The following is a 13,225-nucleotide window of genomic DNA, read 5'->3' as shown; positions in this document are numbered from 1 at the left end:
CTTCCTTTGTCGCCGTTGCCATGCAACGGGGTCCCATGCCCCACTGGGCGCTGCTGAGACTTTAAACTCTTCTACTTCTTGCAAATCCTCACCACCGGGGTAAATTCCAAGACATGTCAAGCACATGTTCCAAATTTTTTAAACAAATAATTACTTTGAATAATGGCGAAGCCTTTGCCCAGTGTACCACTGCAAGAGAAAAAGCAGTGACCATGTAAAAACAGAATATGAATGAATGAATGTTATAAAAGAGTAGAGATTTTTACTCACCTGTTGTGGCCTCATCAGCCTAGTTGACGGGTCATTCATAGACTCTTTCCAGTGTGCCAACTGACCAGCAATCCGGGCAATAGAGACAAGAACCACAAAAAATTGTTTAGGAAAGCCAAGAGCCCTGTACATCAAAGCATGTCTTGAAACCATGTCAGTGAATATGCAAAACTACTTGCCTAAGCAAGAGGCCCAAGTGAAAGGTGGCATTAGGATACAGTTTTCTGTTTATAAAATACTCATCGGCAATAATGGCATTCTCCAATGCAGCTGCAACCTGATCACTCAAAACATAAGGCTCTGGAATAGAAGTCTATTAATGTAAATTACACCTCTACCAGGGGATCTTTGCCAACCATGTCGTAAACCTCTTCTGCTAGCTTTTGAATGAGCTGCATTATTAAAACATTGTCAAGTAACTTTGAAAGGCCATTGTTACACTTGCCTTCGCTCGAGGATCATATGTCTTGTATACACGGTGGCCAATTCCAGGTAGTTTGGTGTTACTGTTAGTAAAAATAATTTAGTATAATATACTTTATTAATTTTCTTCATACCTTTTCTTGGCTTCTTCTATGTAGAATGCAACATTCTCAATGCTTCCAATTTCATTGAGCATGTCCAAAACAGCCTTAACAAAATCATAACTTTTATTCAGAAAATCCTAGTGTTTGATAGTCGTTTACCTCAACCGCCCCTATATCATTGGGCCCTGATAATGCACTAGTGCCTCCAGCAATTGCTGTATAAACATCCACTCCACTGCTGAAAAATTAGTAGAAAGCAGACAGTAAAATTACACCAAAAGAAACGCACCTTGATGCAAGGTGTAAAGTTGCTGCTGTTGCTGTACCAAGTTCATGCTCAGCCAATATTATAAAAATCACATCCAAAGCTTTTGCAAGTGCGGGATTTGGCTTGAAGTCTTGATCTCCCCTGAAGGCAGAAAGCAGTTGAAATCAAAGCAAGAAATTTTGCTTAATGCTCACATTGAATGGAACATATAAAGAATCATTTCAGAAAAATTGAGACTATTGTTCGGATTTTTAATGGGCTTTTGACCCTCCATATGAACGTAGATTGCGCCTGCCAAGCTAGCAGCCTGAAAAGGCACATTTTAACAAAAATGCCTCCAGCTGGGCGCCAATGGACCCCAAAAACATGTATTATTGATGGATGAGACATCACCTTTCCCATTATACGAATAATGTGCAGGTTTTGTGCAGCTTCTGTTTTGTACAGATCATGTCCCTGCATTTGTACAAAGACAAAGATTGTATACTAGGAAAAAATTAAAGCTTCACCGCCACTAGAGGATTTGCATCTGGATTGAATGAAATGAGGGCATACAAGGCTGTGACAAAGTTTTGCTTTGGATGAGAATCTCGAGGAAGAGCGTCAATAAGGGCCTGCAAAACAAAATTGTGTCACAACAACACTCTCTCATAGCTGTAGTGGCTTGCCAGAAGCTCTTCTGGCATTGAGGACTGCCTTTGGATTGCAGCTTCCCATTCAGAAAGCTGGGACTTCGTGGGGAGATTCTCCTTACCTGTTCCACAAAAGATTTATCCGTTTTCTTGAAAAGATGTATACTTACACAGTAAATATGCCACCTCCAAGTATGTGCTTCTCTCCGCAAGCTCTTCCACGGAGTATCCTCTATATCTCAAAATCCCATTCCTCCCATCAATGAATGCAATGGTGGACTTCACGGGAGCTGTATGCACAAATCCCGGATCATACAGCTTCAATCCCTTGCCATCTCCGCCAGCCTTGATCTGCGAGAAGAGGAACAAGAACATGAAGTTGTCTTTTAATTGCACCAACGAAAAAATGAAGCATGCCTTGGAGAAGTCGGAACTCTTGAGACAGCTTGGTTCAAATACATCCTTTTGGTATGGGAGCCCATTCCTGTGATGGATGATGCGAATTTTCCGGGATTGACGGGGAGCTGCCATGGTTTCTTCAAGCTAGACACAACAACCAACGTGAATAATAAAAACTCTTAGAGAATAAAAAATTGCATATTTATGTAATAATGTACATGTGCTATATAGCGATCTGTTAGTTCTTTTCATTCAATCTTTTTCTTTTTGCAGGCTTTATCAGATGCAAGCTTTTACAAAAGACATCAAACAGCTGTTTTTGCAGGCTTTTTGCAGGCTTTCCAGCCAGAGGAGGCAGGTAGGCAAGCACAACATTCCTGCCTCCCCCCCCCCCCCCCCCGCCATGTCCCAACCCGATCTTCGAGACAGTTCAGATGTAAACTAAATGTATTTGCGAGTGGAACATTAAGTTTAGGATATTTAGTTTGACATTAAGTTTACAGAACTGAAACAAACTGTTACACATTCTTTTAGCAGATCTAGACATAACTTCATAAGCTCAAAATAAAAACTTGTGAAAATTTATGAACTTTAAGTTGCATATTAAGTTTGTGTTTGTTTTTTCAGTGGTAGATATACTATTGCTAAGAATACTTTCGTTGTTTAAAATGCTAAGAAGAAAAAACAAGAATGTATAAAGTTAATACTAGTGTTTTCATGGGTTGGAATTGTTTTATTGGCATGATACAGATAATTTATTTGATCGAATTGACACACTAGTATCAACTTTATATATAAAAATATCTCTAGTCTTGTTTTTACTTCTTCCTACCATTTTAAGCATTCTTAACAATAGCATATCTCCAATGAAAAACAAACACAAACTTAATGTGCAACTAAATGTCTACAATAAGACTTAGATTGTTAAAGTTTATAAATTTTCTACAATCCCCTTTACGCTTTGAGTTTTTATTTTGAGCTTATAAAGTTATGTTTAGATCTACTAAAAACATTTCTATGCATTACATTTGGTTTGTTTGTTTATTTTAAATATTACATAACTGTTTTAATAAAAGAATGTTTACTCAAAATAAACCCTATTTAAGAAATTTTTTAATTATAAAAATATTTATAACAACAAGATTACCATTAGATGGGAATATTCTATAAGGTGTTTAGAAAAGTTTATAAATTATAAACATGTTTACAAATTGTAAATACAAGATTAATCTAAATGAATAATACCTAAAATATCCAAGCATATTCTTAGTATATCTATTATTATCTACAAGTTTGCTTAAGCGATGTGCTTGTAGTTGGATATTTAGTTAGTTCAAGAAAACATAAAGCGTACACATGCCCATATAATGCCGATGCCATGCACCTCATATGCTGTGCATAAGACATATACATGAACTTAATCACCAACAATTCAGCCCCACGCCCACACCTTCACTAGCAGCTCATCGTTGCAGCAACTTGCCACTGCCTTGCCACCTCTTCACACCACGTAGATCACAAACCCACCCATGCACTTGCCTCACCCTGCTCAGGCTTGCACCCCACTCACAGCTCACAACTCGCAGCCTCCTACTCACGAGCCATGAGCAAGCCACTAGCCATGCTGCTCACCACCGCCCACTGCTACCCATGCTCACTGCTTGGTGCTGTCCACTCACAGCTTGCTGCCATGGCTGCCGAGCCATGAGCCCACTGGCCGCCACTGCCCACGCTTGAGCTTGCCGCCGCTGCGCCCACGATCGCAGCCCACCACCGCCTGCTTGGCAGCTGAGCTGCAAGCGGCGCGAGAGTGCCTACGCTGCTGCCGCTATGACGCCGCTTGCACTCTCTAGCATGCGCATGCGGGATGGGCATGAATCACATGAATCATGAAAAGAATATTCTACTTGGGACATTTAGTTTGCATCTGAGCCGTCCGCAAGATCAAGATGGGTGTAAGTGACCCTCCAAAAAGTTTATCTGGTCCCCTTGTGCCCAACGAGGAAGCACGGACCCTGTCTACATGAATGCAATGGATTTATGGCATCTCTTTTTTAACATTATTCATGTGGGGCCACATGAGTGTGTTTCCAACGCAGGTCTCCAAAGTTATCGCCAATGTCTTGATAGCTCTCTATCTATCTATATGCTGTTTATAGTCTTGTGGTGCCCAGTATAGTCTTGATATGGAGTTTGAGCTTGACATTAAGCAAGGCAGAATTGTTCTTTTTGCAGGCTTTATCAGATGCCAGCTTTTATAAAAGAATGCCAATGTCTTGATATACTCACAGTTGAGGATACCAGGGAGTTTGAGCTTGACATTAAGCAGGGCGGAATTGTTCTTTTTGCAGGCTTTATCAGATGCCAGCTTTTATAAAAAAACGCCAATGTCTTGCTATACTCACAGTTGAGGATACCAGGGAGTTTGAGCTTGACATTAAGCAGGGCGGAATTGTTCTTTTTGCTGGCTTTATCAGATGCCAGCTTTTATAGAAAACGCCAATGAGCATGTGATCCATGTTAGGATGCACCAATGTCTCGATGTCCTGATGTCCCAATGTCCCGATGTCACGCCTGGTTTAGAGTATGCATATATAGAGCAGAGAACTTCAGAGAGCTGAATATCAAAACCATCATGGATGAGCATCAAGCTCTGGGTGGCGGCCCTGGTTCACTCACAATTGCAGATACCAGGACAGGGCTTGAATTTGAGCTTGAGATCAAACAGGGTGGAATTGTTTTGGCCAAAGAAATGGTCAACAAGGTAGCAATGCATGTTTGTCTTTAGACATGTCATTTTGTTTTGAATGCAGGCCACAGCACAAGATGGTGATCTGCTGCTATTTGACCCCGGATATTTCAACACTGCAGTCACCAAGTTTGCAATCTCGCTCGCCAATGGGAATGACGGGACGCTCAAATTTAGGGGCTACCCAGTAGAGGAACTTGCACAACATTGCACATTCTTACAAGTTGCTTACCTTCTAAGTAAGTAGTTTTTCAGCCTAAATAACGTATAGAAGTCACTCCGTGCTTCAGTCTATGGAGATTTGGCATCCAAGGCCAAGCTTTCGAGATTTGAGGATAGCGTCAGGAAGGAAACTTGCTGTCACAAAGGAGTTCTGGTGAGCATACATTTTAAGAGATCCATCATACGTTTTTTTATATTTCGTTTTATCAGGGCCTGATAAAGAGTCAGCCAAAGAATGCACACGCAATGGGGTTGCTGGCAACTGCTATTAGCTCCATGTCTTCGTTTTACCCACAGCCTGATGTGGTAATATTGTAATTTCATCTTTCTCATCAGCTTTCTAACATGGTTTAGAAATTAGGGTGCATACCAGGACAAACATGTCCAAGACCAGCTCATTGCACGCGTACTTGGTCAGGTGAAATTCTAGCTATTCAATGCTACCGAATTATATCTTTCTGTTTATCAGATACCTATTTATATCGCACATATATTCCAGCATGCAGAGGGTATGGTTCTGCCAAATCCATCTTCTGAGCTTCCATACGTTGCCAACTTTCGCTACATGCATATGTTCCATAATACCAGCCCAACAAGGTCACCTTCCACTAGTTTTTATATACTCAAGCTGTAAGAAAATTGGTCTCTCTTTTTCCCAGGTCTTCTCCGCTATTGGCTCGCATTCTTGAGAGGCTGCTCATTGTGCATATGGAACATGAGCTTAGCTGTTCATCTGCTGCTATACGACACCTTGTGTCATGGCAAGTGTTTTAAGACTACAGCTTTAACTGTTACTTTACCTCTTTCAATAACAGTGGCGTGGATCTATACACTTGTTTAGCAGCAGGAGTTGCAACACTAGGAGGCCCGTTTCACGGAGCTGCAAATGAGGTAAAATTTGCAAGGAATTTCCTGATTGCAAGAATGTGGTACTTTTACTATGTTGTAGGCATGTGCAAACATGATTCAGGAGATTGGAACCGTCGACAATATCCCAGCCTATCTAGAGGCTGTAAAAAACAAGAAGAAGAAGTTGTTTGGATTTGGCCATCGAATCCATAAGGCATATGAAATACGTGTCAAGGTTGAATTTTTGCTCACTTTTACATTTGAAAGTTTCTTATCTTTCTTTTATTCAGGTAATTCGGCAGCTGGCAGAGGATGCATTTGAGATTGTAGGGCATGACCCGCTCATCAAGGTAAGTATATTAGAAAAGAAAAAGTACCAGAAAAAGCCTGACACTTATATTTCAACTTTAAAGGTGTCAGACGCATTAGCAGAAGCCGCTCTCTCAGATGAGTACTTCATCAAGCGGAAACTTTATCCCAATATCGACTTTTACTCTTGGATTGTTTTCAAGTAAGTTTTGAAAATGTTTTCAACTGCATTAATTTCATATTCCAGAGCTCTTGGATTTCAAGGAAACTTTCCACTCCTGTTTGCATTGGCTCGTGTTGTTGGCTACCTAGCACACTGGAAAGAATGCCTTGACTTGCGTGACAACAAGATTGTGAGACCTCGTCAAGTAAGCCAATTTTGCATTTGCTGTCCTTAACGTGCATTATCCAGTTGTACATTGGTGAATGGCTTCAGCATTATTAATGACAATAATAATTACCCTTTTACCCATTAAATTCTGGAGTTTGTCGCATGTGATTTGACCGCATGGGCCTTGGGAAACATCAACAAGGAGATCAAGATCCAGTTTATCAACCAGAAACATTACCACCATATATATATATATATATATATATAGCCCAACTAAGAAGCATGGGAACCTACCTACATGGAATGCAATGAAAGTTATCTTCTCTCTAGTCCCTTTATCCATGCTGTTTGTAGCAAACAACGTTCCCTAGGCGTCTTTCCTCCATGCGCCGAAAGGCAAACCGCTTGCCTTCTAGAGCTCGTGCAGTACTCCAAACAGATTGAGCTTGAGCAGCCGGGCCTTGGTGATGCTGCTCACCCTCACCAAGCTGCATCTCTCGCGTGCGTCACAAGTACCCCTTTTTGCCAAACCCCGTCATGTGTGGTGCCTCAGGAACACTACCATGATCGCTCTCTATTGCATGGATTCCAGCTCCATTTCTGGCATCACACATCTCCCTCGCGATCTCTCTTTGCACAATTTAGATTCTGGATGGATCGTTCCAGGCAGCAGTGCTGAAAATGCTGTGCCCGTGGCAATCCACGGCCTTAGCTGTGGCATGGCTGTGGCAATCCATGGCCTTTGCCATGGCTGCTATGGCCTGGGCAATCCGTGGCAATTGCTTGCCAAGGCTGGATTGCCACGGCCATGGCAGCTTTGTTTGGGTGGGATCCTGTCTGTGTCCACGATCGCTACTCTGTCCAGGTAACTCTCTAGTCCTTGAAAAACGTACTGAGGGATCGTAAGCTCCAGGACTGTTGCAGGAGGAAGATTGCTGGTAAAGATGTGCTCGTCGTTGGTAGCAGGGGTGAAGTCGGGCGTTGCATAGTCTCCCATGAGTTTGAGGAGATGGATCCGAGTGTCAAGTACGAGCAGCGATGGAGGTGTACGACTGGATCAAAGAAAGACGATGACTCTGTTGCCGGAAACTTTGCATCAAGGAGAGCTGGCTGCAAACAGGAGAACGATGGTGGTGGTCGATCAAGAAAAAGATGACGATCAGGGAAGGTGATGGTGGTGATCGAGGAAATAAAAAGATGATGGTGATGGTCTATGAAGGAAGATGGTGGTGGTGGTGGTCAATCAAGGAACACAGTGGTGGTGATCGATCAAAGGAAAATGATGGTACTTGCTTGCTGGAATCTTTGCATTGAGGAGAGCTAGCTTCAAACAAGATATATTTCCAAAGAAGTTTGGATCAACTAAGATGATGGTGGCTTATAACAACAGAGAATTGGTTTGGTAGTGTCATGAGTTTTGACTCATGAAATTCTTTGGTTTTTTCTGGGAATTTTGTCAGGTGGATTGGAACTATCTTCGTCTTAACTGGAAAATGCGAGAAGAAAGGCCTCTTTTTCCTTGCCTTGCCTCTTTTCTTGCTCACCCACATAACTTGGCAATCTCCATCAAAAACAACATGGCACTAACACCATCTCAATCTATCAAAAACAAAAGTCATGTTAATGGCTGATGTGGCACTAGTGATGTGGCATAGAAATACTAGTAATAACATGGCATGGAGTATTTTGCAGTAGAGTGCATAATTGATGCCATCCCATGCTTATGAAGCTGAAGTGCAGAATGCATGTGTGTTGCAATGGTGTTTACAGTGGTTGTTAAAGTAAATATTAAAGTAAAGTGTAATAGAGATTGTTCTTGCAGTGTGAATTAGAGTGGAATGAACATTTATTCACTCCAAATTCACTCCCATTTAGCTCCGACTTGGGTTGCAACTTGAAGCCTCAGGGGTAGTGGCAGGTTTGGTTAGTTCTAAACTTCTAATCATAAATGTGTTGACATATATTGTAGTAATATAAGTTAAATATTATGGCTTTTATCATGAAATTCATATTGACAAGACTTTCCACAATGAAATCCACTATTATTCAAAACTTTTATAATAAAAAACACATTTTTCCCCATTCTAGACTTCTATGCTTGCAACATCTTCAACTTCATAGGAAATTTGGCATAGCAGCAATAGCCACATTGTTTTTACTATAAAGTTTAAACTTTTCAATTTTATAATGTAGTGAATGTGATTAGAAAATGAAATTTAGATATACTATTATCGTGAATCCTTAGAATTTTATGGGATAAGTTGGGATAAAATAGCCACTAAAAGCTCTTTTATAAAGCAATTGCCCCTTTTTCCAAGTGGCTTAAAGAAAGAGAAATTACTCTAATATTAGAGAAAATGGCATAAGTTAGATTCCCATTAATTATTAGCTACCAAAAAGTATAATATACTTTTAATTGTCCTCAATTGTTCGATGAAGACATTGACATCTCACAGTTTTAAATATATCCTTAGAACCTTGTGGGATTAATTAAGATAAAATAACTATTAAGAGGAGAGAGATAAATTGCACTATAGCCAGATTTTTCCATTTATTGAGTAAGCAAAATGATAACAAGGTGTTTTTTCTCAAACTGGATGGAATTTATATCCTTTTTTATTTTTTTTTCCGTTCTTTCGTTTTGCGGGTAGATTCAACACATCAACGTGGTGATTGATCACACACATAGCTTCATACAGTCGTGCAAGCGGCAGTAGCAGGAGCAGGAGCTCACCAAACACACCACCAAGGAGGATGACGATTTCCTAAAATCCCCCCCTCTTTCTTCTTTAACCTTTTAAACATAAAAACGCACGAGAAATTTTGGTTTTGAAAAGCCCTAATTTTAAACCCGAGTGTTCTCTTTAAAAGTATTGATGTGTTGCATCTTCACAAGGCTGAGTCATGTGGCTCAGTGTTAAGGTGTTGGCTTGTGGACTGAGAGGTCCATGGTTCGATGCTCAGTGGTGATGATGAGTAACTAAGTCGTGAGTCGCCACTCGCGCTCCATCTGACCTAAGATGAGATTAAAAACTCCTGAACCATTTTTTGTTAACCTGCAACTTTAGGGTTCTTCGTCCATATGGAGTTTTGTGGCGACAGGGCTCGGCTGCGACGCAAGGCGCTCGTACTGGTGAGTTTCAATCCAGGCCTTTGCCTCGCTTATTGTCTGATTTCTTGCGATCAGCCGGCGCTCTCGATTGGAAATGCGGGCCAGCTCGCCGTGGATCTCTTGATTTCGACGTATGGAATGCCCAGGGTCGGATTCTTGGATGATCCTCATGTGTTGCCGTGCGTGGAAAATGATCCATTTGGTCCCGAGCCTCGGGGCGAATTAGCAGTCGCAATGGAATGTAAGTTTCAAGAGAGAAGTAGAGGAATCTCTCGTTCTCCTCTTTTCCTCCTTGCTCTTCTTTTCTTCTTCTCGTCTCATGCTATCTTGTGCTTTTGCAGTGTACGTGGATTCTGCCAGTGATATCACAGTCTTGCAACAGCGATCGCCTCTTGTCAAGGTAGGACTTAGAACTTTTTCACGAATCACTTGAGATTATATGAGATGCTTCAGGGCTCCACGCTTAAGTTTGCCGAGAATCTGGCCGACTGGGCGAAGAGTGAGGGATTTGAAAACGTCGTCGTGCTATCCGGCTTGGACTCGGGAAAGAGACACCTTCTCCACAACGCTGGGTACGATCCGATCCTCTTGCTTTACTTGCTAATGCGTTTCTCCTTCCTTTTCCAGGCCTCAAGTTTACTATCAAACCAGCGCCAGCGAAGATGGCAAAGACGAGCTGTGCGAGAGACTAGGCTGGCTGGACGTGAAACAATCCGGTCAGCACACCGAGCCCTTCGAGTTTTCTGTGCTGAGAGATGCGATGGATGGTAGATTCGGAGAGCATGACCAAGACTACCTCTCGCGGCTGCCGGTTACTGCTCTGTTCACGTCCTTCAAGGTACTTCTATCATTCAAAGTGGTGAAAACCTGTCTAAAATCTTCCTTGCCTTGGTTTTCCGCTACAGAAAAGAGGCTTGAAAGTTCTGTCAGTGCTGTGCTACTGTGCCGAAGGAGATAACATCCCAGACGCTACCTTCCTCGCGAGCGCTTGCGATAGATTCTTCCATTCTTGCAATGGTATGTCCTATCGTTCTTGGATCAACCATGCTAACTACTTACACATTTACGCAGGCAAGGAATGCAAGAACTGGAGGATACCTTTGTCGTGGTCAACAGTTTACGGAGCACCCCCAGATCTTTCCATCTATTGAGCAAGCAAAATGATAACAAGGTGTTTTTTTTCAAACCGGTATCCTTCTTTTCTTTTCTTTTTTCGTTCTTTCGTTTTGCGGGTATGGCAGGCATGAAATTTTCGCCATTCTTGACGCAGATTAAACGCAAGTTTTCAGGGAATGGAGTTCTTGGGAAAGTTCTATCTTTTTGGTGTTCTAATGCCTATAACGTGGCAGACACGTGGCGGTTAGGCCCTTTTGTGGGAGACGATGGCTGAAAGGTCGCAGAGAGGATGCCGCGGTGAATGGAAAGCCTGCCGCGGTTGCGCTTGCTGTCGCGGTCGCGGTCGCGGTCGTGGCCTCTAGACCATGGCGGTGATGAACAGCCTTTTAATGTACACCTTTGTGTCGCTGACGGCGATCTGTGTGCTCAAACGCATTGGAGTGGTAGAGTAAGTTTTTTCTCGTGTTTTTTCTCGAGCTTTCCTTTTAGTGTTGATTTTTATTTTCGCAGGGTTCATTCCGAGAGAGTGAGGAACACAGGCGCTAGAAAAGCTTTGGAGGCATCGATTTTGGCTGGTGATGCGCTTGTCACCAAGGTCTGCAGTGTGTGATCTGAGCTCAGGTTTTAAGCAAGCTCTCTGTTTTGGTTTTCTTCTTCTCACAGGCATTGGACATTCTCATTCTTTGCTCGTCGCAAATAACGAGGTACTATCAATGTGTAAGAGATTTTTTTGCCTAACAGCACACACTGGTTTTGCTCTCTCTCCTTTGGGAGCATTCATAATCTCTCAGTAGTTCACCACCTCCAGAGTAACGCTTGCGTGCCTACGGCCTACGTATAGAAGATGGGCTGCAAGAAAGCCTCAGTGTTATCTGGTGACTCGGTTTTTGCAAGCTTGTGGTTTCAATGGATTAAAGTTTGTGATTTACAGCACCCAAACACAGGAATGAACTTGATCAATCGCTCGGTAGCACTGTTATCACCTCCACAACGTCCATTCCTTTGCTCCACACGGAGTAGCGGAACGTCCATCCATGGCAGGCACCAGCGTGCTCGAGCTGCCTGTTAATCGCGAAGAGCGCTCCAACAAAGTCGGGGTACTTTCGCCGGATTCTAGCGATGGCGTCGTCTGCCGCTTGCTGAGGAGTCATGCCCCGGCGCATGCTCTCTACAACCTGGTAACTGATTCAACGGAGAAGAATCACTAGCGATCTAGACAAACCATCGAAGGAGAGTTGAGTTACCATGGGAGGAAGCGCATCATCACGTCTCCATCTCCAGTGGCTCCGCAAGCTCCAACTTCCGAATCAGCGTAAGCTCCAGCTCCAGCGATCGGTCCATCTCCAACTCTGGATGGACAAGAGCGAGACTTTCAAAGGTTTGGAGGAGGAGAGAAAAGCGGAAGAACACAACCTTCCAGGGATTTTATGAGTAGCTCCATTCGTGGAAGTCCCGACTGCTATGTTTCCTTCCTGATAAAAACGATCAATCTCAAGAGAAAGAAAGGAAAGAACTTTTGTGACTTGCCTTGTCGATCGCTGCCATGGAGATCGTGTCATGGTTGTGAGAGCTTATTCCTCGTGACAAACTCGTGGAATCGCCACCACACCCAAGCTTGGCCTCCAAAGGTGGCGATGGCGGAGAAGTGTGATAAGGTCCGCACGAAAGCTTGCTATCCGGAACCACATCCTTCCAGAAGTTGGGCTGGCATGAATTCCCCACCCACGATCGCGTCTTGCCAAGCGATTCATCGGTGCTGAGATTCACTGGTCCCTGGAGTCCCATCGAGATCGCAAACTTCGATGCCTGGTCGCCAACGAGGAGCGTGTGCTCGGTGTGGAGGAGGACGAGCTTGGCAGCCATGGCGGCGTCCTTGACGAAACGAAGCGATCCCACAGCGCCAGCATTCATGGTAGTCTGCAAGATCTCTCGTGAAAACCAAAGAATCCCAGGAATGGATCGAGATGGGACGTACCATACCCCGTCCATGACCATCGCGTCCAGCGTCGTCTCACCGCTCTCATCCGGGCTACCGCCATAGCCAACTAAAATATTTCCACAGCATTGAAAATCCACGCCAAGAACAAGAAAAATTCGACCTACCAGATCCATCACACTGCAATCTCTCGCAGGTGGAGCAGCCTTCCACCACGGCATCCACAGCCGAGCGGCCGGACTCCAGCGCTCGCCGGGCGGATCGCACAGCCTCGACGAACGACCAGGTCGAGATCGCAAGAGGAAATGTGAGATTTTGGCGCTGTTCTAGCGCCTGGTAGGAGATCGATCGCGAGTGAGAGAGTGACAATCAGGAGGAAGAATGCTTACCAATGTCGCAGAGATTCCCAGGAGTAACACCAAGAACATAGGCGCCATTTGTTCTAGATTGCTTAATTTAGGTAGTAAACACCATTATCTAAATTTAAGCATTTTGTTAAGTTAAT

General features: G+C 43.3%; 4 protein-coding genes across 12 annotated transcripts; 2 read left to right on the top strand and 2 right to left on the bottom strand.

Annotated features, from left to right (window-relative positions):
* Positions 1-88: 88 nt before the first annotated feature.
* LOC112349261 (citrate synthase 3, peroxisomal-like) lies at positions 89-2,087 on the bottom strand. 2 transcript variants are annotated; one of them, XM_024683339.1, is made up of 13 exons: positions 1,868-2,087; positions 1,734-1,819; positions 1,575-1,679; positions 1,459-1,521; positions 1,260-1,372; positions 1,087-1,206; positions 957-1,035; positions 828-901; positions 716-776; positions 603-662; positions 450-547; positions 271-394; positions 89-189 (listed from the first exon to the last, which is right to left on the bottom strand). In XM_024683339.1, exons 1-13 carry the CDS (start codon positions 2,070-2,072, stop codon positions 151-153), a joined length of 1,227 nt encoding a protein of 408 aa, XP_024539107.1. In that variant the 5' UTR covers positions 2,073-2,087; the 3' UTR covers positions 89-150. The 2 variants fall into 2 exon arrangements, with proteins under 2 accessions (XP_024539107.1, XP_024539108.1); XM_024683340.1 differs by having other exon boundaries at positions 957-1,032.
* Positions 2,088-4,731: 2,644 nt separating this feature from the next.
* Positions 4,732-6,885, top strand: LOC9653670 (citrate synthase 3, peroxisomal). The gene is made up of 13 exons (XM_024683310.1): positions 4,732-4,860; positions 4,910-5,084; positions 5,136-5,221; positions 5,278-5,373; positions 5,429-5,485; positions 5,537-5,664; positions 5,727-5,828; positions 5,883-5,958; positions 6,017-6,151; positions 6,207-6,266; positions 6,330-6,427; positions 6,473-6,593; positions 6,638-6,885. Exons 1-13 carry the CDS (start codon positions 4,732-4,734, stop codon positions 6,668-6,670), a joined length of 1,296 nt encoding a protein of 431 aa, XP_024539078.1. The 3' UTR covers positions 6,671-6,885.
* Positions 6,886-9,613: 2,728 nt separating this feature from the next.
* LOC9653456 (proteasome assembly chaperone 2) lies at positions 9,614-12,306 on the top strand. 6 transcript variants are annotated; one of them, XM_024683346.1, is made up of 11 exons: positions 9,614-9,689; positions 9,744-9,909; positions 10,010-10,068; positions 10,122-10,240; positions 10,296-10,506; positions 10,574-10,685; positions 10,740-11,232; positions 11,295-11,379; positions 11,448-11,488; positions 11,576-11,659; positions 11,716-12,306. In XM_024683346.1, exons 1-7 carry the CDS (start codon positions 9,639-9,641, stop codon positions 10,817-10,819), a joined length of 798 nt encoding a protein of 265 aa, XP_024539114.1. In that variant the 5' UTR covers positions 9,614-9,638; the 3' UTR covers positions 10,820-11,232; positions 11,295-11,379; positions 11,448-11,488; positions 11,576-11,659; positions 11,716-12,306. The 6 variants fall into 6 exon arrangements, with proteins under 6 accessions (XP_024539114.1, XP_024539113.1, XP_024539117.1 ...); XM_024683345.1 differs by lacking the exon at positions 11,716-12,306 and having other exon boundaries at positions 11,576-11,712; XM_024683349.1 differs by lacking the exons at positions 11,576-11,659; positions 11,716-12,306 and having other exon boundaries at positions 10,740-10,839; positions 11,018-11,232; positions 11,448-11,550.
* Positions 11,669-13,160, bottom strand: LOC9653668 (probable isoaspartyl peptidase/L-asparaginase 3). 3 transcript variants are annotated; one of them, XM_024683342.1, is made up of 7 exons: positions 13,110-13,160; positions 12,888-13,053; positions 12,765-12,829; positions 12,312-12,701; positions 12,198-12,256; positions 12,029-12,133; positions 11,669-11,966 (listed from the first exon to the last, which is right to left on the bottom strand). In XM_024683342.1, exons 1-7 carry the CDS (start codon positions 13,155-13,157, stop codon positions 11,741-11,743), a joined length of 1,059 nt encoding a protein of 352 aa, XP_024539110.1. In that variant the 5' UTR covers positions 13,158-13,160; the 3' UTR covers positions 11,669-11,740. The 3 variants fall into 3 exon arrangements, with proteins under 3 accessions (XP_024539110.1, XP_024539109.1, XP_024539111.1); XM_024683341.1 differs by having other exon boundaries at positions 12,312-12,829; XM_024683343.1 differs by lacking the exon at positions 13,110-13,160 and having other exon boundaries at positions 12,760-12,829; positions 12,888-12,934.
* Positions 13,161-13,225: the final 65 nt, after the last annotated feature.

The sequence above is a fragment of the Selaginella moellendorffii genome, unplaced genomic scaffold (genome assembly GCF_000143415.4).
Source record: "Selaginella moellendorffii unplaced genomic scaffold, v1.0 SELMOscaffold_37, whole genome shotgun sequence".
NCBI lineage: Eukaryota > Viridiplantae > Streptophyta > Lycopodiopsida > Selaginellales > Selaginellaceae > Selaginella > Selaginella moellendorffii.
The sequence above is the reverse complement of the archived record's forward strand: the minus strand, read 5'-3'. Positions and strand labels throughout refer to the sequence as shown.